Source organism: Euprymna scolopes, chromosome 8 (genome assembly GCF_053919585.1).
Source record: "Euprymna scolopes isolate OS-2025 chromosome 8, ASM5391958v1, whole genome shotgun sequence".
Classification (NCBI taxonomy): Eukaryota; Metazoa; Mollusca; class Cephalopoda; order Sepiida; family Sepiolidae; genus Euprymna; species Euprymna scolopes.
In genome coordinates, this window is record NC_136489.1 from 127,818,319 (window position 1) to 127,841,281 (window position 22,963).

The following is a 22,963-nucleotide window of genomic DNA, read 5'->3' on the forward strand; positions in this document are numbered from 1 at the left end:
TTAAAACTATAATTTTAGAAGAAAAACACTGCTTAAAAACAATTACTCCCTAAAAATAAAAGAAATTAAAATTTAACACTAATTTTCTGCAAAGTATCTTTTATTAAGTAGAAAAACTTGAAAATTTGCGTGGTTATGTTTCGTAAAGAATGTGTAGAATAAAATTGTATGGACTATATTTTTCTTGTTGTTTTAATATAAAACTTGAGTATTATCATATTTTAATAAAAATTTCAAATAGAATTTGATGTGAAATATTAGGTTGGTGCAAAAATACTGCTTTTGCCGTTCATCTGAATGTCAAAAAATGACATTGTTTTTGTGTCAACCTAATAGAAAAAAAAATTAAAAAAGATAAAACAAATATGTTTAAATTCACTGCAGACACTTGAAATATAATAATATATATTTTAAGCAAGTCTTTTTCGTTTTTCCTTTCGAAATAATTAAGCCCAAATCGTAATGTTTTCAAATTAAATAATAAACAAACGTTAATTTTCAATATCAATAACGAGCGTGATCCACCCTCAAAAAGTTCCTGAAATGAAAAAGCGAACTTTGGTTGTTATTAAATAATAACAACCAAAGTTCGCTTTTTCATTTCAGGAACATAATTTTGCCTTTACACATAATATTTATTTTATTAATTCATTATCCTCACTCATTTTATTTAAAAATGTAGTTTAAAAATTATTCTAAATAATGATTCTATTTTCTTAACAGTACGGATTGTTTTGATGACGGGACGTTCTTGACAATTCACCGATAAACTTTTAATCACTTCAATTTTTCAACTTTTAAAGTAATTTCCTCAAGCAAAGATAACGATTTTGAGAAAAATATTTCGTGTAGATCTTTTCTATGTTAAACCCCCACTATCATCACCATTGCCTCACCGGGGTTCCAAAATCGACCTGCCCTAATCTAGAGTGGTTTAATATGAAGTATAGCGTCAAGTTCTTTTCAATGTTACTCTTTTTTTACGAATTAATACGGTCTGAATATTGATCTTTTGGCGAAGAACAAAATGTAATATATGTTCTGGTGCTACACTTTAACTATTCTGTTCTCGGTCAGTGGAGAAGAGGAAGAATACGGCAAGTTTTGTTTTTTTTTACAAAGGAGTCACCACTTGTCAAGGCCGGGAGGCAACTCGAGGATAAGGGTTAATGAGTGTACAGTGGTCAAAGGAGAACATGTCGTAGTAATCGTTAGTAGTGGAAATTTGGTCAGTTGGATTACTTAATGGGGTGGCTCATCAAGAATTTGTTCACATTGGGCTTGAAGACAACCAGATTGTAGTCAGTCGGAATGCAGGAAAACCTAAAAGTCCCACAGGGATGCAGTTCTAAGAAAGAAGCTTTGTTTATGGAATCTACGTTTAGGTTTAGGCACAGATAAATTATTGATGTTGATTTTAGCTAAATGAGTGTTTTTCGTGAAAGGCCAGGGATGGGGCCCCTAGATTGGAGCTCAGACGAGCACTTATCATGAAAATAATGATAAAGCAGAGACAGGCTCGCAATGTCTCTTCTGTGGGAAAGAGGTTTCAGGGAAGAGAAAAGAGTATCCCCCACTAGGCTACGAAATCTATTTTGAAGTCTGCCAAGCAGTTTTTTAGCAATTCATCCTGCCTTAACAGATCCAAGAAGGAAAAGATAACAAAATACCAACGTTCGACATGAGAAAAAAAATGGAATCTTATAAAGATCTCTATTATTTCAGTAATTATAGGAGCAACCAACCCAGGAAAAAGAATTTCAAAAACTACATGGCCAAAAATACCCAGTGAACCAAGTGCACGAGAGATTCAAACAATTGCACTTAAAGACTGTTAGAATCTTGAAATGATCTCTCGGTTGGAATGTATGAGATAGCGGGTGAATGTCTGGCATCTGGTAGGATGCCCCATCCCTAACCAGAATAAAATGATAAGAATTTTTTTTTTAATAAAATAGAAAAGTGAACCCCTCTCTAAAGTTTTCTAAAGGTGTAATCGTACGAAAAATATGCAAATTTATTTCCATTTTTTCCGTAAATAACATGGAGCTGGGGTAGCATTTGGTCAATTATAGTGTTTGGTCTATATTTTTCGTTTGTGACTGGAAATTACTAATGTTAGGCAATAGTTATCTCCCCTCCTAGTTAAAATGTAAGAGTTAGCTCCCATTCTAGACAAACTGTAAGAGTTACCTCCCATTCTATAATCGGCGGTCTGTGTTCTCGTAGATATTTTGCCGTTTTTGGGGGGGGGGACTATGTAAAACTAATAATTATAAATACAGTATTATAGCATACTTATTTTGCTTTACAGGAAAATGAATTTACATGAAGTAAGTCGAATTAGACAGAGAAACATTAAGCTATTTCAAACCGGAATATATTTTACACGGAAACTATTTTAAGACAACACCGTCATTTTGTTTACTTGTTATTTCTTCATGATGTTGCTTGCCATCGTCTGAAAATAAGGAGACTTTTTATTTATTTATTTTCCCCCTTTTATTGCATATTCCACCATGGTGCACGCGTTTATCATACATACGCTGCTACCCGGGTCGAGTAATGTCTTGCATTGGTCAACATTTCGACAAGAACCGCAGCTGATACACGAGGCCCGAGAGCCGGGCACCGACTGGCACACGGTGAGGAAGGCCCAGGTTGATTATGTGGCCGAGAAGGTACATGCCGAGTACCAATTTCGAAGAACTGTTTCGGGTCTGTCACTCGATGAGGACTTGAGTCGAGCCTCTAGCGTGGACACTGGGCTTGGCCTGCCCGATCTTGAGTGCGGTCTGATCCGAATGGCCGAACACGCCCCTTTCCCGACCGAAAAGGTTGTCATCTGGTACGGAGCAGGAACTCTGGCTTTCTGCCTGGTTTGTCATAAAAACGAAAATCGACTTTTAGCGGAAGGGAACCTTAAGCACGTCATTCGTTACTTACAGGTAAGTTAAGAATTGTCGACATTCGATTCCTTTTTTTTTTTTTTTTCCGCAAATTGGTGAATTTGTAGATCAATATCCTTAGCTAACCTCCCCCCTTCCATAACAAAGTAACCATTACTAAGTAATGTGATTCCACTTCTTTTTTTTTTTTTTTGTTACCTTAGTAAGGTAACCTTTACGCTACTAGAGAACACCGACCACTTTAATTTGCTTTTCTTTTTTTGTTTTGTTTTTATTTTTTTTGTTTTATTTTTTTTAGGGGTATTCGAAGTCGTTGACAACGGATCTGATAATCAAACCCGTCGCAAATTTACCGTTTGCATAGTATGAACCCCTGGAATCTGGGACTATTTTATCAGATTTGTTGACAGTGACCTCGAATACCTCTAAAAAAAAAAAAAAAAAAAAAGCTCAAATTAGAGTGGTCGGTGTTCTATTGTAGCGTAAGGTAACATTTGCATTTTTTTTTTATGCGATTACGTGTGAAAACCCTAAAAAAAATTTTTTTTTTTTTTTTATAGCGATTACGTGTGAAAACCCTAAAATAATTTTTTTGCAATTACGTGTGAAAACCCTAAAAAAACTTCTTTTTTTTTTAATGCGATTACGTGTGAAAACCCTAAAAAAAAATTTTTTTTTAATGCGATTACGTGTGAAAACCATAAAAAAAAATTTTTTTTAATGCGATTACGTGTGAAAACCCTAAAAAAAAAATTTTTTTAATGCGATTACGTGTGAAAACCCTAAAAAATTTTTTTTTTTTTTTTAAAGTTGACTGAAATAAGAAAAAAAAATATTTTAGAATATGGCGTGGGGAATCAGTTTGTATATAAATTCAACGTAAAATAACTCTTATTGCCTGGATATTCTAGCATTTTAAGTCCGTTAACTACATTTTTTTTACGCTAACCAGAAGTTCTAACTTCAACGTCGTAAAACTACATGCAATCGTCTACAAAAAATTAGAATACTAAAAAAAAATAAGATAGAATTTATCTCCCATAGCCGTTTGCCAAAATGAAAGATTTCTTGGTGTTGAAAAAGTTTCTTTACCTTTTTTTTCTGTTATATTAGCTCTAACCATATTGTAACCATATCGGTAGAGCAGTCTTTGTTTATTATTGTTATTTGGAAGGGGGTGTACTCACTAGGAGTTCTCACACAGATTACTCACTGATAATAACATGTGCTGTTCCCTGGAGATTTTGCGTGGCAAAAAGTCTCCCCAGATTTCCAGTATTCTCCACCTCATTTTATAACCTTTGCCAATGACTTTGCATTATTGCAACAGCCACTTACCATTGATTTCTCACTGGTAATAATCATTGGTCTTTACTGGAATCTGGGTGACAATAAGCTAAGTACGTGCAAAATGAACGCCGATACTCAAGATCTATAAACATTTTGACCCTTCCATTTACTTAGAAATTCACCAAAAATCGGTAAATTAACCAATTTTAATGAAATTTTCAGTTTTTATCAAATAATGATCACGGAATATAATGAATCCATTATTTTTATTTGAACCTTAGTGGAAATGTATTATTTTGTTTAAACAAAAAACACCTTTACTGGTGTCTATTTATTTGTGTTTCAGTAGCAAAAAAAAGGGGGGAATTAATTTATTTTTGCGTTCTTGTGAAAATAAAGTATCGTTTAATTGTAACAATGAAAAAGAAAAACTAATTTTGAGGAACATTACGAAAAAGCTCCCAAAATCCGTATAAATGAATTCAGTATAACTCAAAGAAAAATTAATTTCTTGAACTACCGATATTATCATTGAATTAAGCATTATTTAAAATTTTGCACAAAAAAATTATAATTGCAAAAAATATTTCTACTTTTTTTTTTTTTTTTTTAGATTACATGTTTCACGTAATTTTCATATTAAGATTCTTATATTTTCCTTGCTTGAATGAATTTGTAACTTTCAGCTTAACATAATTTTTTATATAATTTTGAAAACAAAATATTTAGTTTAAAAGCAAGTAAACAAAAATAATTTGATTAGAAAATGGTAAAAATTATACAAACGTTCACGATAGGAATGTATGGATGCACAGCTAGCGAAAAAAAAAATCTCCAACTACTTGGCGTCATTGTCAGACAGCCTTTTGACTTTCTGATATTTTGGGCTTTTTAACCGCATTTTTAGATGACTTCATTTGTTTTTTCTAATGCGAAGCCAGAATCTCTCGCTTTTGGAGCTATGTTTTTGTGCAAATAAGGTGTTTTTTTATATTTAATTCAATATCTTAGGACTTTACTTTATCTTTGGAATAGACGCAGAAAAGTAATATTTATCTTTCAAGGGATTTTTACAATGAATTTATTTAACTTCAAAATTTAGCTGAACTTGTCAGTTTCTTGAATGTCGCCGTGAAAACATTTTTCATTATAACTTTTTTCACGTCTACAATTTTTTTTTTCCCCCTTTTCGAAATTAACTTTAGGCTTTAATCTTTCAAATACAATCAAAAAGTAGTTGGAAGCCTACAAAAAAATTATGAGAAACCGACTTTCAAAACGATGTCTCCCGATTTTTTTTTTTTTTTTCGCCATTATTGCCCGCATCTTACAATAAGCCTGCCCAAGTCTTCAGTACTTTTTGCACTCATTCAGTAGAGGTCTGTTTAGTGCTTTCCCTTTTTAGTCCTTTCATCCTCCTTGTCCCTTCGTACCTGTTTTTAGCTATTTATGTTTTTAGAACGACATTTTATTTTTTTATTTATTTATTTATGAATTAATTTGTAATGGCGTTTTAAATAGCTTCAAATATCGTATAATCGACTGTCAAAGATAAAAAAAGATAAACGTGTTCGATAAGAGAAAAATGAAGATAATTTTTAATGAAAATCATTTTACATTTAAGTGTTTATTTATTCACTTTTTTTTTATTTATTTTTCTGTTTGAACCTTCACAAAAATATTAGATAACTAGCGGGGGTACCCGGCGTTGCCCGAGTGTTTGTTTCCGGGACGGGGGGGGGGAGTTTTAAAAAATGTTATGGTAGGTAAGTAGGAAGGATCAAACCCGGAGTCATGAGTAAAAGTAGGAAAATAAAGTGTGAAAAAAAAAACAAAAAAAAACATTTGCAACGTTAACAGTTCGGCCACCAAGAAAAGTCCATTCCAGTTGTTTAGGAAAAAAAAAAAAAAAAACGACTACGGTAGGTCGGCGCGAACGTGAAAATATAATGTGAATTGTCCAGCACGCTAACCACTACGCCACAGAGCACTGCAGCTTAGCTTAGTGATTTTAAATAACTTCACACGAAAGAACTACGAAGCCAAACCGGTGTTCTCTTCTCAACTGTTCCTTGTGAACGATCCCCAAACGGTGTTAAGTGGTGGCAGGGGGAGGAGGAATTTTTTAGAGAGAAAATATTTTACCACTTCCATTGATCTTAACCGATTTTGGCCGTGACTTCTCAGCAGAAAAAGTATAGAAATCTAAGATTATCGAGGAATTTGAGAAATAATAAGCCTATAACACATCTCAGATATTGTTCTGCCGTTTGTGCATATTATATTTGCATGAAATATCTTGATTTTTAATCCTATTAATGTCAAAATCAGGCGGGAAAAAATGAGTTCATTTTATTTATATAGAGAAGAGATAACCTAGGGTACATAATGCCATTTTTAGTGAAATCGATTTGAGAGAGAAAAATGGTGAAATTTGTTATCAACCTTCTTGCTTTATTTATATTGGCACCCTTTTGCTGGATGACTTTTGTTCACGTGATTAAATTTGCTATAACTCATTGTTTGTAATCTTTAATGATATTATATTTGGGGGGGGACTACTTTTAAAGCATCGGTATCCAGAAGATTTCAGCAGTTAACCAATTAATCTCAAGACTGACTCTTTAAGTAGTTAGGGATTTTTATCCTTGGATCCTAAAAATCTAGGCACCGCCAAAAATGGCCGAAAAATCAAGTTGTTGTTGTTTTTTAAAACGAAATTACATTTATTAAAATCCATTATTTCTGAGTAACTTTTTTCCCCCAGAAAGATAAAACCCTGAATTTTATCATATAGAAAGCAGAATAATGTAAAACTTTTTCTACTATTTTTAATTAAATTTTAAATGTTAAATTTTCCCCAAAAGTTAACAATTGGCGTTTTTTGTTTTGCACAAAAAACGTATATAGTTTTAAAAAAGGGTTTTTGAAAGAATTAATTCATTTATTTCTTGTCTAACTAAGATTTAGGGTGATTTCCTATGAGAATATGCAAAAATATTATAAGTACCTGGATTTCAAATAATTCCACTTATTCATATAGGCAACCAGTTACTTTGAGTCGATTTGATTACTGTTTACATTTGTACTTAATAAAAAGCAAACTACGGAAGACCAAAAGGCCAAAAAAAACTTATTTTTCAGTGACGAAAATTTCAATGTATTATTAACGCTAAGGCTGGCCAGTACCAGATGGGTGACCATTTGTATGAGTTTGGTTTTTAATGTGTATGTGTGTGGGGGCCAGGCTCTCCAAAATGGGGAGGGAGGGGGGGGCAATTTAAAGCAGAATAAAAAAAAATATTTCAGCGCATTTGGTCCACCGTAGTCGAAAGGCGGCAAACGTTTCCAAACTGGATCGAAAAAATAATAATATTTTTAACACAAAGGGCACAAGATTTATCAATTTTTTTTTTTTTGTATCGATTCTTCAAAGCATGCCCTGTTTAATAATGGTCATGCATTCTTTGGCCCGCTAAAAAGAAATTGTTAATTTATTTATCAAAGATTTTAAAATGGCTTTTTTCGTATAAATATTAAAAAAAATTTTTTTTTGTTTTGCTTAACTTAAATTAATTATTTTACTTAACATATTCACCGAATTTCACACTTCAAAACTCAAAAGCGGGATAATTAAACACAATCGAAGTTCTGATATTCAGACGTCAAAATAAGGTATGCAAACAAGTTTGTTTTTTTTTGTTTTTTAAATCTATAATCCCGTTCCTTACAACAACACAATATGTTTTGTTCAGTTTCAGATGATTATTTGAAGCATATTTGGAACCCCCTCAAAGCAAGGGGGGGGTTGTAAGCAAAAAAATATATATATATAAATATTGTTTATGAAAAATAAGTACACTGTTATAAAGTTCATTCTTCTCTTAATAATCGCTGAAAATTTCGTATTGATTGGATAATTACCTGATTTTTGGTAGATTTTTAAAAAGACGGTCCGTCAAAAAGTACTTACCTGTCCCCCCCCCCCGTTTTGGTGGTGCCTATGAAAATCAATAGAGACCATTCCTGTGATGATCCGGTCCCTGTTGATTTTGCGGTGCTAGTTTAGTTCTGTGCAGTTCTAGGAGATCCACCCTCCAAGGCTTTATTTTCTCACTTTGAGAAAGGGTTAGTTTATTGCTAATCGCCTGAGTTCCCCTTCCACTTTCCGACCCTGGTGTCGAAGTTCTTGCGGTGGTAGAGAACTAAACACCCTTATCATCATATCTTATGAATCCAAAGGTTTTATTGTTGGCATTGGTTTCCCCGGTATTTTTCAAGTCAGAATTCTTTCTAGAAAGACATCAGGGATTACAGAAGTTTAGTAAGTTTAATGATTTTTGTGGAACAAAATGATTTTTGTGGATTCAAACAAAAATAGGCTTCATGGCTTAGTGGGGGATGCCCTTTTCTGTTCCCTGCAACCTCTCCCACAGGGGAGACATTGCGAGCCTGTCTTTGTTTTATCGTTACTTCCATGGCAAGTGCTCGTCTGAGCTCCAATTTCTGGTGCCCTCACCAATCTTTCATGAAAAACACCCGTCTAACTGAAACCACTGTCAAAATTTTTCCACACTCTTTATCTGTGCCAAAACCAAAACGTAGATTCCATGAACAAAGCTTCTTTCTTAGAAGTGCACGCTTGTGGAACTCTCTTCCGTTTACCTGTTTCCCACCTGACTACAACCTGGATGTCTTCAAGTCCAACATAAACAAATTCCTGATGAACCGGGTCCTTAAGTAAGACACTTTATCAGATCTCCAATACTAACGATTACTACGATACTATCCACTTGATTACTGTACACACAATAACCCTTATCCCCGAGTGGCTTCCGGGCCTTGATAAGTGGTGACTACCTTGTAAAAAAAAAAAAAAAAAAAAAAAAAAAAAAACATGGGACACCTGGATCGTCAGTCCATGTCGGTAACCTCTAGACCACCGTCACCTCCTTCTATAAGTACTTAAAACCCTGGATACTTATTCCTTACATGTATCGTTTTTGGAATCACTTATTTACAGTAAAATAATTTTAGTTTCTCATCTATATAATATTCTGCTTGTTCTTTCCTTAGTCCATATGTTACGCTTTGAAAAAGGCTAAATATAATTTTTGAAGGCCAAACTGCTTCAAAAGAGGCCAAATTCACTAAATCTGGCTTTAAAAAGACCAATCTGGCAATTCTGAACAAGAATATGAGAGTGACCTCGCTTTCGAATATCATTATGATAATATACTAGCAGGACCTGTGGAAATTCCACAGCAGTCTATTTCATATGTAATATATTGATGTTGGCATTCTGTGGATGTTCAACGTAAATGGAGACACCCTCATATTATTGTACCTATTTACTATGCCTCCCCACGGGACAGTTAGACACCAGGGTCGTTTTTTTAACGTGGAGAAAAGGTACAAAAATAAAAAATTGTCTCAGTCGTGAAGGACTGATCCTCCACTGAAAGAGAACAAGAAATGGAAGTGCAGCATCTGAAGAACAGATACTACACTTTGATCTTGACCACCCTCATATTATTGTAGCTCTTTTGTGAAAACTGCAAAAGTATTTATCTAAGCCAACAGGGACGTTTATCGTAGCCTGGTTATAAAATATGCTTAAATATGATATTTTAATTCATGCAAATTTCATATATACTATTATAGAGTCCATTTTCTATCGGTTCTTATGTATTATAAAGTTGTGATTTCAAAAATAAAAAAAAAATATATCCATACGACTTGGGTGCATCAGCTTGAATCGAAACCAAAACTTATGAAGAAAAAAAAATGTATATCTATATAACTTTGAGTTCCTTCAGCTATAACCGAAACCAAAACGTATGAAGAATTCTTGGTAAAGTTATTTATTACAAGAAATGGCAGGTCATAACAAGTAATCCAAAGAAAAAAGATATAAGCGGACACACAAAATAAATAACATGCTATCGTATTAATATGTGGATGATCATTGGTATAAGAATGTAATGGTATCAGAAAGGAACTCGTCATTCAGTGGTTTTTCTCCAAAGAAAGAAATCAATGAAACGTTATGTAAAAAAAAAAAAAAAAAAAGAAAAAAAAAAAAAAAATCAAATATTCAAAAGAAAAAAAAAGGAAAAAAAAGAACAATGTCTGCCGAGAAGTGCCGGACTGAAGGCGTAAATTAACGATTATCTCTTATAATGTGATTTTATTATTTGCATTGAACTATATAGCACAATACTTTTTGAGTATTTATTAGTACTTATTAATGTATCTCATTTTGGTCAGTTCTATATTTAAAATAGAATGGACACTATTTTCAGGAAAATGTTAATAAACTCGTATTTGCTGCATTTTTTTTTTCCATCCAAAAAACTATTTTTTGCAATATGCAGAAAAATATCAGCTTTGTCAAAAAATATTTGTTGATCTCTATGATCTATATAAATAAAACAGTAAATGTATGTCTGTGTTTGTGTGTTTGTGAAAATATTTAACCAATAAACTCTTAAAGTACTTGTCACATAACACTGAAATTAACAGGAAATAGTAATCATACACCAAGGATGGTTTATAACAGGTAAAATCTTTGTTTGGATGGATGAATTATACATGTACAGAAAAATGCGTGCAAGTTAAAATGCAAAATGTTCGTTTCAGCTTGCTGACATATTTCTGTTACTTTTGCACATGCGCAAATTCATTCATAGCTTGAAGTTGTTTAATTTTAAATCTTTCTTCTATCTTTATAGATAGCTCAAACGTTGGGGAACACAGCTGGAGTGTTGGTTTTGATTCTAGCTGATGGTACCAAGTCAGTTTTTTTTTTTTTTTTTTTTTTTAGAATCAGTACTATATATTAGGTACAATATAATATTGAATAAAGAATTGGCTCTGTAATAATATATACAAAATTTGCATGAATATATTTTACAACAAGACAAAGCCGGACGCCACCCTTCCCCAGTGTTAATTAATAAAATAGAGCCGATTTTCCCCATCTTTTAATAAAACATTATCACAATACAAATACAGACGTCATATATAAATTCAATACGGTCACACTACTTGCCAATACCTGATGTAGGTTTTGTGGATATTATCAGTCGATTTTATTTCATTATCATAAATTTCTATAATTTTTCTAAGGTGAGCCGTCTTCCAAACAAGTCATATTTGCAGGTGGTAGCAGGATTACTTACTCTGTCATTATTTTCTACTCTTACTCTCCTCGACGAGACCATGAAACATGAGAGCTTCTTTATCTTAAGAATAAGTAAGTTGGAAAACACTTTGTAAAGATCGTGTCGAACTGGTTTCAGTTTCTGTATTAATTAAAATATAATATTTATGCATATTTTACGACTGGGCAATGTAGGGCGGCCTGCTAGATTTTACTCATTATAAACCATCATTACGATTACTATTTCCTGTTAATTTCAGTGTTATGTGACCAGCAGTTTAAGAGTTTATCATTTAAATATTTTCACACACACACACACACACACACACACGCACATACGTACATTTATTGTTTTATTTATTATATGCATACTAATTTAGTAATTTAAATTTTATGACGTGAAATGGTTAAATTTCAAATCTAGAAATTTATATTACATGCAAGACAAAGTATATCTCCATAACCTATAGGTTTTCGATGTCTACCCATCTCCTCAGAGGAGAAAATATTAGCAAATATTATATTACTGAATTATGATTTATTTGCTCTATCTGGTATATGGAACAATTTTTATTTAACTGGGATTGTCTTTATAAAATATTACAGCAATAATATTTTTTAAGACCAATAATCACTGGATTTCCATACCAGTAGATCTCTTGCATTACATTATTCTAAAGTGTGTGCATATATATATATATATATATATATATATATATATATATATATATATATATATATATATATCTTCTATAATATAAAGCTGAACGTCTGTGTGTCTGGTCACGAATAGGCTCCTATATGGTTGACTATTATAGAAAACTGATCACATATAATGATAGGAAATGTATCGAGACACAGGAATGGGTATGTTTGATCTGGCATAATGATGATTCATTAAAATTGTGGGGTATGCATACGTGCCTGGTCCACAAAGTATGGAAATAAAAAATGTAAAAATTAAAAAAAAAACGTTTACAAGTGTTTTTGATATAGATGTACATAATAATACTTTGATAAGTATGTTTTAACTTAAATAGGGATGGTATAATAAATTTGTGGGGTCTGTGTTCGCACCTGGCCTCCATAGAATGGAAATAGGCACAAACTTTAATAAAGACTTTTCATATCTATCTGCGTAAGTATACTTTGATAATTATGTTTCAGTTTGAAGAAATATGGTATAATAAAATTATGGGTGTTCGTTCGCGCATGACCTCCATAGAATGGAAATATGTCATAAAGTTTAACAAGGTTTTTTAATATAGATCCACAGAATATTGTGATAAGTGTTTCAGTGTGAACATGTATGGTATAATAAATTATGGGGTTTATCTATTTTATTTTTACTTTCATCATATTTTTCTTTGGTTTTGATACCCCCAAATTCGAAGCTATCTCTTTACAACCCTTCCTTTTCATAACCTATCATCCTTTCATAAACCAGAGTCCATTTTCTGTAGGCTGTTTTTGAACCCAGCCAACGATGGGTACTTTTGCTACTATGTATATATATATATATATATATATATATATATATATATACATTACTTCCACAATTGCAGTTTCCAAGTTTTCAACTTCTATACTGTTCATAAAATTACAGACCGTATTTACTATTAAATTTTTTCATCATAAATTCTACTTTTAACTTCATTTCTGTAATTAAATTCCAAAACCTTAATTTCTAAGGTTTCAATTTTTATACTGTTTCATAAATGTTTTTTTTTTTTCAACTGGACTATTTACTAACAAGAAAAGTGTAAATTTTCGAAACTCCGTAAAATAAGGAAAATCTCGATTGTGTTACCTGTTTTGATTATTTTTATTTGTTATCAGTTTTATTTATGAAATTTAATTAATTCTGTTTATTTTTTTCTTCTTTTATTAAAACTAGGAATACCTTCTCGTTTTTAGCCAGCCATCAGAAATTCTTCAAAAAGTTGATCGCATCATTCAGATTGTCCATCACTTGATCCCTGATGGTCAACTGATCTTCATGAATCACCGAGTCATTCGTCAACTAGAGAAAGAACTTGACCTTATGATGAAACAGGGCGAATAAAAATTAATTTGCTCTTTTATTTATGTCAAACAATTTGCTGCCATTGTCCAAAAATATCAACTCTTCTCGACCACAAGAGTCTGATTAAATATTTATCCATTTCTTCCATTCTCCTAAATATGTAAACAATTTCTTAAAAAAAAAATTCGATGAATATCAGTTTCAGAAAGGATCAACACATTTTTTTTATGATGACCAACAAGTTTTAAAGCAATTCTTGATTGTTAATACTTTATTGATATCTGTTAATGTATATTTTTATTTGACTGTAATTTATTGATCTCTGCAGCAACCTGATCTTTTAACAAAGTCATTTTGAATAGATATAAACACACACACAGATATATATATATTTCTGTGGAAACATTTTTTATTCACTTATATTTCCTTTTTATATATACCAATCCTTATTTAAGAAACTCAGTGTAATTACAGAGCATATAATGAATGAATGACAAAAGTTTATATTCCAAATTTCATGATATTGACCATCTTACAATTCCTTTAATTCAGTAGACACAATTCTGGACAGTATCTGTTTTGTAGCACAAAATCAATCCCTTAATTATTACATCAATCAGTGAATCTATTTTCGCGTTAACTCATCAGAAGAAATAACAATCAATCTGCCAAAAGGAGATAATACATTTGGACATGATTAAAAAATCCGAAAATTAGAAGAGAAGCGCTCAAATACATTATAGTTTGCTTACATTACGCCATTTTGATATTTTTAATCATGTCCAAACGCATTTTATTTCCTTTGGGTGGATTGATTGTTGCTATTTCTTCTGATGAGTTAAGGGCAAAATAGATTCACTGATTGATATAATAATTAAATGATTGATTCTGTGCTACGAAACAGATACTGTCAAGAATTGTAAATGTCAACTGAATTAAAGGAATAAATTGTAAGATTGTCAACATTATGAAGTTTGGAATATAGACTTTTATCATTCATTCAATATATATATGTCTATATATATATGAGAGAGAGAGAGAGAGATGACACAAATTTAAGAATGTAAATGTAATACATATTGTTCAACAAGATACTCAAATAAGATATAATAAAATTTTAGTTTTTATTTCTTTTCCCCATTTCATGAACTCTTTGCACTAAATACTTTTTTTTTTGTATTTATGAGTAGTTTTCATATAATGCTTTTTCAATCTATGCCAATACTAGAAAATTCATAGCTTCGCTATAATATTAATTTGCTAATGTCTTTCCTCTGACAAGAAGAATGCATTTCTTTGAAATTCTGCAGATTAAGGAAATTTTAATATATCTTATTTGAGTATCCTGTTGAATAATAAAATCATGCAAAATATAATTTATAATCCTAAACTGTGTTCTTCTTTGACAAGCTCTATTTCCTATCTTGGTTGTATTGATCTTTTTTTTATTTGCTTGGAATTACTATATAAATATTAATGTTTATATTCACTTTACATGCCAAAGGCTTCTGTAAACTTGATTTTTACTTCTTGATGTATATATTCATGTATATATATATATATATATATATATATATATATATATATATATATATATATATATATATATATATATATATTATCATTAGTATTATTATTATAAATCATTATTTTATAAGGAACCTTAGATGGCACAAAATGTTTACATTATAGAGGGAGGCGGGCGGGCAAAAATGTGGATCACATCCCATCATCAACGTGAAGTGTTAAAGACGGGAAGAAACTCTTCAAAAAATGAGAGCTAAAACAGTTTGCAGATGGTGAACAACCAACAAATTATACAATATTACCATGTTCTTTTGAAACCTAACAAATGATACAATGTTTCCTTTTGGAGTAATCACTATAATTTATTAATAAAATTACTTTATACTCATACAGTTGCAATTGAGCAATTTTTCTACCGATTTGAGAATTGTTGTATTAATATATATATTAATAATAAAAAAATGAAACCTGATGATTTAAAAAAAAAGATAGAAAAAGAATGAAAAGACCAGCTAACCAGTTTTCAGCCCTGCTCTGCTAAATCAGAGTTAGGAGTAAAGAGAAAAATATATAATGCTATGGAGATTATAATCTTATTATAATTTCCATAGCGTTATATTTTTTCTCTTAATTCGAACCTCTATTTAGCTCTGTTGAGCAAGGTTCAAAACCGGTGAGCTCTCAATCTTGTTGTATTTATTTATCATGTTTAAGCATAAATACAATCTTTTTCTAGTCATAAAATTTGTACCATAAAAAATTATATGTATAATATATATAATACAATTTCATATATATGTACATATATTATAACATGATCTAATCTATTGTGTATATATTTTCAGTATTTACTTCAACAATGTTCAAATGTGAGTAGAGCTTAGTATGAAAAAAAAAAATATATATATATATATATATATATATATATATATATATATATATATAAAATCTTTAGGAAAAGTTATAATTGCTGAATGTAACTAATTCAAAAGTTGTCCTGGCTGAAAAGTACTCCTATACATTCTTTACAAAATCCAAAACTATATATTCTTTTATAGTTTCCAGAATGCAGTTCAAGGCTGTAGTAAAAATTAAGCTCAATAACCAATAGTTTATATCAATCACAGCTTTTTATATATTAACAGTGTATAAAATTTAAATGAGAAATTTGAAAACTTTGAAGTATCGGAAATAATGATAAAATCATTTTTATTTACTTTTTTTTTGTTGTTGTTGTTGTAAGTCCAATATGTCGCTAAAAATGTCTTCATCAGGGTAGGAAGTCTGGTCTATGATTTTTTTATTTTTAATTGGAAGAAAAAAAAAATCATGGACCGGACTCCCTACCCTGATGAAGCTATTTTTAGCGAAATATTGGACTTGCAACAAAAAGTAAATATAAATAATTTTATCATTATTTCTGACACTTCAAAATTTTAAAAATTTCTCATTTAAATTTTATTTCAAATAAGTGTCTTCTAAAAGTGGGTGACCATCTTTCACTTTAACAGCGTATATTTCAACAGTTCAAACATATTGAGATTTTAGATATCTAAAATATGCTCTTGGAATAAATACTCAACCCTGTTATTTTCCAATAACACATCCGGGAATATGTTAGTTACTAGAAAAATATTCGTTCTAGGATGAATAAAATTAATTCCCCAAAGAGAACAGTTTTGTATTTTTTTTCCTTTATTTTACTTCAGTTGAAGTTCTCAGCCTTTTACAAGTATTTTAATGGTAGGTGCTCTGACGAATTACAAACCGTTGTACCCCTTCGATGTAAATACCCCCCCCCGACAAACCTGACAAGCAGTAAAATCCCACCCCTACACAGTAGAGATCCCCAGATGCCAGAAAGCCTTCTACTTCTAATAGTTTTTTCCACCCTCTAGAAATGCTAGATTTTAGAACTCCCTTCCGGGTTCCTGCTTCCTTGACTATACCGACATGCAGAAATTCAAGTGCAATGTAAAGATGTCTTGGTGCTCAACTCCCTACATAGTATCCCTGCAAATTATGTCCCAAATAGTAGCCCCCTACATCAAAGTGGCATTGTGCCTTGTTTGGTATGGAAATGCAATGAAAAAAAAAATGATTAATAAATTTGCATATTAATTTACAAAAAGACATTAATTAATTCCCCTCTTCTTTTTAAAATTCAATTATTATTTATGTGCTTTAATAAAATACATATTCTGGGGTTAATACTTGATCTCTATACAAGATACATGGATATTCAAATATTCCATTAAAGTTCTCCTTTACCTCCCAAATACCGAGTTAATAAAGAAGTTAAGAAGGTAATTTTTCTCTCCATAATTGACCGTTTAAATATGTTATAGTATATCTTAATCATAGTCTCTTGGTCTTCCTAGATTCCAGGACAAGAATTTATCGAGGCTGGTAAAGTATCTAGCTTTGTGCTGTTACTTGAGGTAACATCACTTGGAGATGCTGCACCATTCCTCAGAAAAGTCAGAGTGGGTTAGATAACCCACATTGACTTTTACAAAAGAGATCTTATTTGGGCCACAAATACTGTGATTTTGAATATTTGGTCAGCGTTTACTGCTAAGGAAAAGTATCCTCATGCCAGGTTGTTCTGGCAAACCCTAACCCTAACCCCTGTACAGAGAGACGTTAGACACTCGAGGATAGTATTAATAGGCATTCAAGTTCTCTCCGTGTATCATACCTATGTCCTTTTATGAATATTAAAATCAATATATAATTATCCTAAACTTTATGGCTAGAATCCTTATTCTAATTATTAGGGCTAGGACAACAGCATATTCTTTTTATTGTTTGGACTCTCGAGTGTGTATCCATTGATATCTTATATGCTTTTATATAGAGTGATGTGGTTCTCGGTTGATTAACTGTGTCTAACTGTGTCGGCTATATACTCGAGAGTCAAAACAATAAGAATATTCTGTTGTCATAGCCCTACTAATCATGATTACAATCCATTACATGATCCAGAAAATGATTAAAATTTAAAGGTTAAGTTTTATGTATTTTAAGAGGAAATTGAAATTCAGGGAATCTTGTTTAGTTGGTGTGTAATGACTATGGATGAAATTTAATACGAATATGAAATATATAACTTGTTAAATGATAAGTAGTGGCCATATTATACTCCCTAAAATTCTTAACTACTTAGAAATATTTATTATTTCATATCTAATTCCTGTAGTTAAAATTCCACAAAAAGCAGAGGTAACTGAATCTGTATGAAGGGCATCAAACCAAATTAAACTAAATATAGCCCACATCGTCCATGGTTGTGCCTGATAGATATGTTCCAAAATTCATAATGCCTATGAATGAACACTGTGTATACAAATATATAAATATATACCATTAATTAACTTTATATATATATATTGGTATAAATAATTGCTTTTAAAAAAATATAGAGCCCTCTGAAAAATACAGTCAATTTCTGTCTCACTTTATTACAAAAATCAGAACGCATCATATTTTTCTTCGGACGATTGGATAAAAGCATAAATCTACAGTAAAATGTTCATGCTAAGTGCATAAGTGCATTTTATTATTCATTATTGATAATAAATTATATATATATATGTGTTTGTATGCATGGATATCTGGAAGTTGCCAATGGACACAACTAAAGTCATATAAATACATTTAATTTCATACTATCAATTTTTGAGATTTATTTTATATATTGCTCTTTCAATGTTTTTGTATTGAGCACTTTTTTGTACACAACTTTCTCATTGTATTTCATTGCATTTGTATGTGTGTGAATATATGACGTGTGCATTGAAAATGTATGCGAGTTAAAAAATTCAATTTTACTCATTTCACAAATTTTATTTGAACCTACCTCTTGCAACAATTCTTCCACTGTTTGTACCACCATCTCTAGAATTCCATCTCTAATTATGATATGCCATCATCGCTTTTCTCATAATTTCTTCTCATGACATAAATTGCATCCCTTTCAACTTGAGGAAGAGCCAAAAGTCACATAGGAAGAGTAAGGAACCTGTCAAACATGAGGAGCATAAGCTTAAAACGCCAATACCTTGGTTTAAACTAGTTTCAAAGAAATATGAAAACGATCTCTATGGAAGATTTACTAATACTGCTCCCCTAATTAAAGGTTATGCAAATGTACTAATATTGCTCCTCTAAAGATTATGGAGTTCTCTATGGATGGTTTGCAGTAGTTGGAAGTTGTGGAATCATTTTGCCTGCTTCCCACCTGACTACAACTTGGATGTGTTCCAGTCCAACGTTAACAAATTCCTAATGAACCGCCCTCTTAAGTAAACACTTCATTAAATCTCCACACTAACGTACTTTACTTGCAATAACCCTTATTCCTGAGTGGCTTCCGGGCCTTGATAAGTGGTGACCACCGTGTAAAAAATTAAAAATAAAACTGTGTGACCTGGTGCGTATTCATGCGCACGATGCAATTAAAAAATGTTAAAAGTTTTGGACATGGTATCTTCACAATCTACTGGATGGTTTAAGTTTGAGTATCACAGAGCTTTTGGCCAAGCTTGCTGTAATAACTTTGTTTGATGCTTTGTCTATGTTTTGGGACATAAAAATCCGATGATGTGTATACTATGTAATAGATGTAACCACCCAGAACTTTCATTGTTTATCAACATGAAAACTAGAATGATATTCCATAAAACAGGCAAATCAAACAATTGCAAAATTCTAAATCATGTTTCTGAAAGAATTAAAAATTAATAGATAACTTGGAATCGTACTACCTGCAAGGACACAGCTATTGGTAAAATAGAATTTATTATGAAACGAAACTGTATCCAGTTTTACATAATTTTTTTTTTCATCAATGACTGTATTCGGCATTTAATAATCCAAAAATGGTTGCCATAAAAGAAATAAAATCAAACCCCAAAAATTGTATAACAGAAAGTAATTTCCACAGTAAAAATAACAATTAACATAAGAATAGTAAAAAAAAAAAAAAAAAAAAAAAAAATGACTTGTGTTCAACTAATCGAATACAAATAATTATTGACGATGGGTATTGTCTCAATTTATTTGCCTCCCCCATGAGGGTAGAGTTAGTCTGTTTTTAATTAAATCCAGCTCCCCAGAAAGGAACATTCTGGATTGGGGAGAAAATAAAAATGGCTTCAGTCTAGAAGGATTTTTCCTCAACTGATTGAGGATAGAAAAGATATGTAATATCAAAACAGGCACTACATGTTGCTTCTTGCCAAAACGTCTTTAAGCAATAAACGCTACAAAAATATTTATATGCTGTGAAAGCCAAGGTGAATTAATTGCAATATTCTGAACAAAACAAGTGGATGGACATGTTTTTAAAAGAAATAAAAATAATTCTGGCTCAGAAAACAATAGTTTTTCGGGGGAGGGGGGATAATTTATTTGAAATATGACCTTATTTGTGTTATATTGTTTCTCGGCATATGGCATAATCAGGTCGACCCACTGGTTCTCATTGGATCACCGAAGTTAAGCAATGTTGAACCTGGTCAGTACTAAATGGGTGACGATTTGAGACTTCCAGGTGCTGTATGTGCTCTCCGCTTATCTTAGCATTGTTTCCAGTCGTCCCGGACTTCTCCTTGCCACTGGACTCAAGCAGTGCCGTTTCAGGAAAGGTGTGGTTGAGAATTGCGTCACCCTTGCCTCACAATTACATGCACAGCTGCCCTCACAAAATGGAGGCTCAATTGTTTCTCGCTTTTTTTATGTTTTTTTTTTGTTTGTTTTTTTTACTTTAGTTAGCTCTCAGAGGGCTAATACGATTTATTTTTTATGAGATAATAGATGCCCAAATGTTTTACTTCAGGTTCTTCTCAACTTCTCAAACCTGATCTTAGTAAAACAGTACAGTACATAATGTTATTTTCTCTGAAAAACCACTTAACTATGTTATCTCTTAAAAAATGGATGAGGCATCCAAAAATAATTGAGGAATTTACCATAATAATACCAGATATAATAAGTGAATATTTATTTCAACTATTAAATTATATTTATTTATTTATCTATTTATAATGACTGAATAATTCCTGCATTGACAAACCTTCAAACACACCCTTTATTCCTATAAACAATGCTTCAAGCGAACTACGACATACTTCTTAACTATGTTATAGTTTATTTTCATTGAATTTTTTATTTATTTATTTTTTTTTTTTGCTGGATTCCAGTACAAGAATTCATTCGGTCTGGTGGAGTATCCAGCTTACTGCTTTTACTAGATGCACCATCCGTTGTATAAATCAATGTGTAATCATGCTATCTTATCCGGACTATGAATACTATGCTATTTTGAATATAAGTTTAGGATTTGCTTGTGAAATATCCTCATGTTGAATGAAGATACTAGAGTTTGAATGCCTAATAATCCTTGTAGAATCCCTTTCATGCCCGAATTAAATGTAATAAAATATGCTGTGATTATTTTACTCAATAAAATTTGTACCTTCTCCACTGCTCCTTATCTTTAGTCAGTCTCTACTGACATGAATTACCGGCTGGCAATTAGCTGAAATTAAACTCCTTACAAACAATTTTTTCTTTATCAAGACAGAAATAATTCAAATAAGTCCATGACAAACGGACAGTTAATGATTTATTAAAACCGAGGCTGTTTCATTGCGTAATTTCTGTGATCACCTCGCACTGGAGTAGTTAATTGTATAAAAAAGAGTGAGCATTTGAGAATGCCAGGTGCTGCGACAGGAAAGTCCACTCCTTGGCATTGTTTCTAGTCATCGTGGACTTTTCCTTGCAACTGAAATTAATTGGTGATGATTCAGAAGAGCTGGGGTTGAAGATTGTGCAGCCTTGCATCACAATTGACATGCCATGCAGACATTCATCATCTCTCAAGACTGGAAAAGGCTTAGTATAAACTTTAAACATTCCATTACGATTTTTCTCTTCACTGTAGCCATCGGGAGAGAAACGTCCATATGCCATCACTGCTAAGCATCAACTCACTACTTAACTGCTGACTATTTACAAATTTTCTCTCATCTAAACATATGACCTTGTCCAACAAGAGATTTTGGTATCTTTCAGCACCCCGCTCCTCTCATTATTATATAAGACAAGTATTAGCTGTTATAATTTTAATTTATTTAATTTATAATGTTAAAATTTATGTGGCAGCAAGTCGTTTTAATGCTCTTAATTTCTTTATCATTATTCCAACCAGCAAACCTGAATAGCCGTATTGTCTTGGTGACCTGTATTTTTTTTTTTTTTTTTTGGGAAATTGTTCTCAGGGTTTGTATTATGATGGTGTCAATGTAACATTTCATTGTTTTTTTTTTGTTTTTTTTTTTGACTCATCCTTCTGGCAAATTCATAGACATAACAATGTTTTCTCCTTCTTCAGTTCTGCATTATGATTTGCTAGAATTGTGACATCAACAACTTAACATAGTTTTCTCCTCATTTTCTATTACCAAATCAGTATTGGATGATCTGCTTGGATCTCAGAGTCCATAAAAATATCATGGGCTTCAATATTCAGGAATTGTTCTAATCTGTGCATGGGGTCCTGGATACGACCTTAAACTATATCTGATGGTGAGGCCCCCAGCTTGCGGGCTTTGGGGAGTGTGGAGCCACCCTTTAATTGCCATTGCTCCCAGGTCCACTCTGACCCGGAGTGGTAGTACCTGTTAGGGTCCCAACTATGAGTTAAATAGAAATCGACTTGAAAAACAAATATATTTTATTTAAAAATTTGTCTTCAAAATCACTGGATTCGGCATTAAATAACGTGAAAAGGGTTGATATGCCGTAAAACAAAACCAACCAACCAAAAACTAATCTGTACATGTACTATCATTTTAAAATTGTTTTATCTCCATCTTATTGCTTTTTTATATAAGAAACTCATCTTTGATTAATGCAATCTTATGATTAACTATCTGGGATCCATTGTGTCACAACAATTACTACTATTCTATTTTGATTTGAAAAAAAAAAAATAATTGGCATCGCTAATGGCAAAAAAGAGAGAAAGAAGTTGCC

At 31.7% G+C, this 22,963-nt stretch overlaps 1 protein-coding gene across 2 annotated transcripts in view; it reads left to right on the top strand.

Annotated features, from left to right (window-relative positions):
- The window catches only part of LOC145283765 (AP-5 complex subunit sigma-1-like), a 37,472-nt gene extending 22,942 nt beyond the window's left edge, over positions 1 to 14,530 (top strand). For both annotated transcript variants that reach the window (XM_080132820.1, XM_080132821.1), the window contains 2 exons: positions 2,315 to 2,948; positions 13,262 to 14,530. In XM_080132820.1, coding sequence (XP_079988946.1) covers positions 2,520 to 2,948; positions 13,262 to 13,429 — 597 coding nt within the window. In that variant the 5' untranslated portion in view covers positions 2,315 to 2,519 and the 3' untranslated portion in view covers positions 13,430 to 14,530. The remainder of the gene's footprint in view (positions 1 to 2,314; positions 2,949 to 13,261) is intronic.
- The last annotated feature ends 8,433 nt before the right edge of the window (positions 14,531 to 22,963 follow it).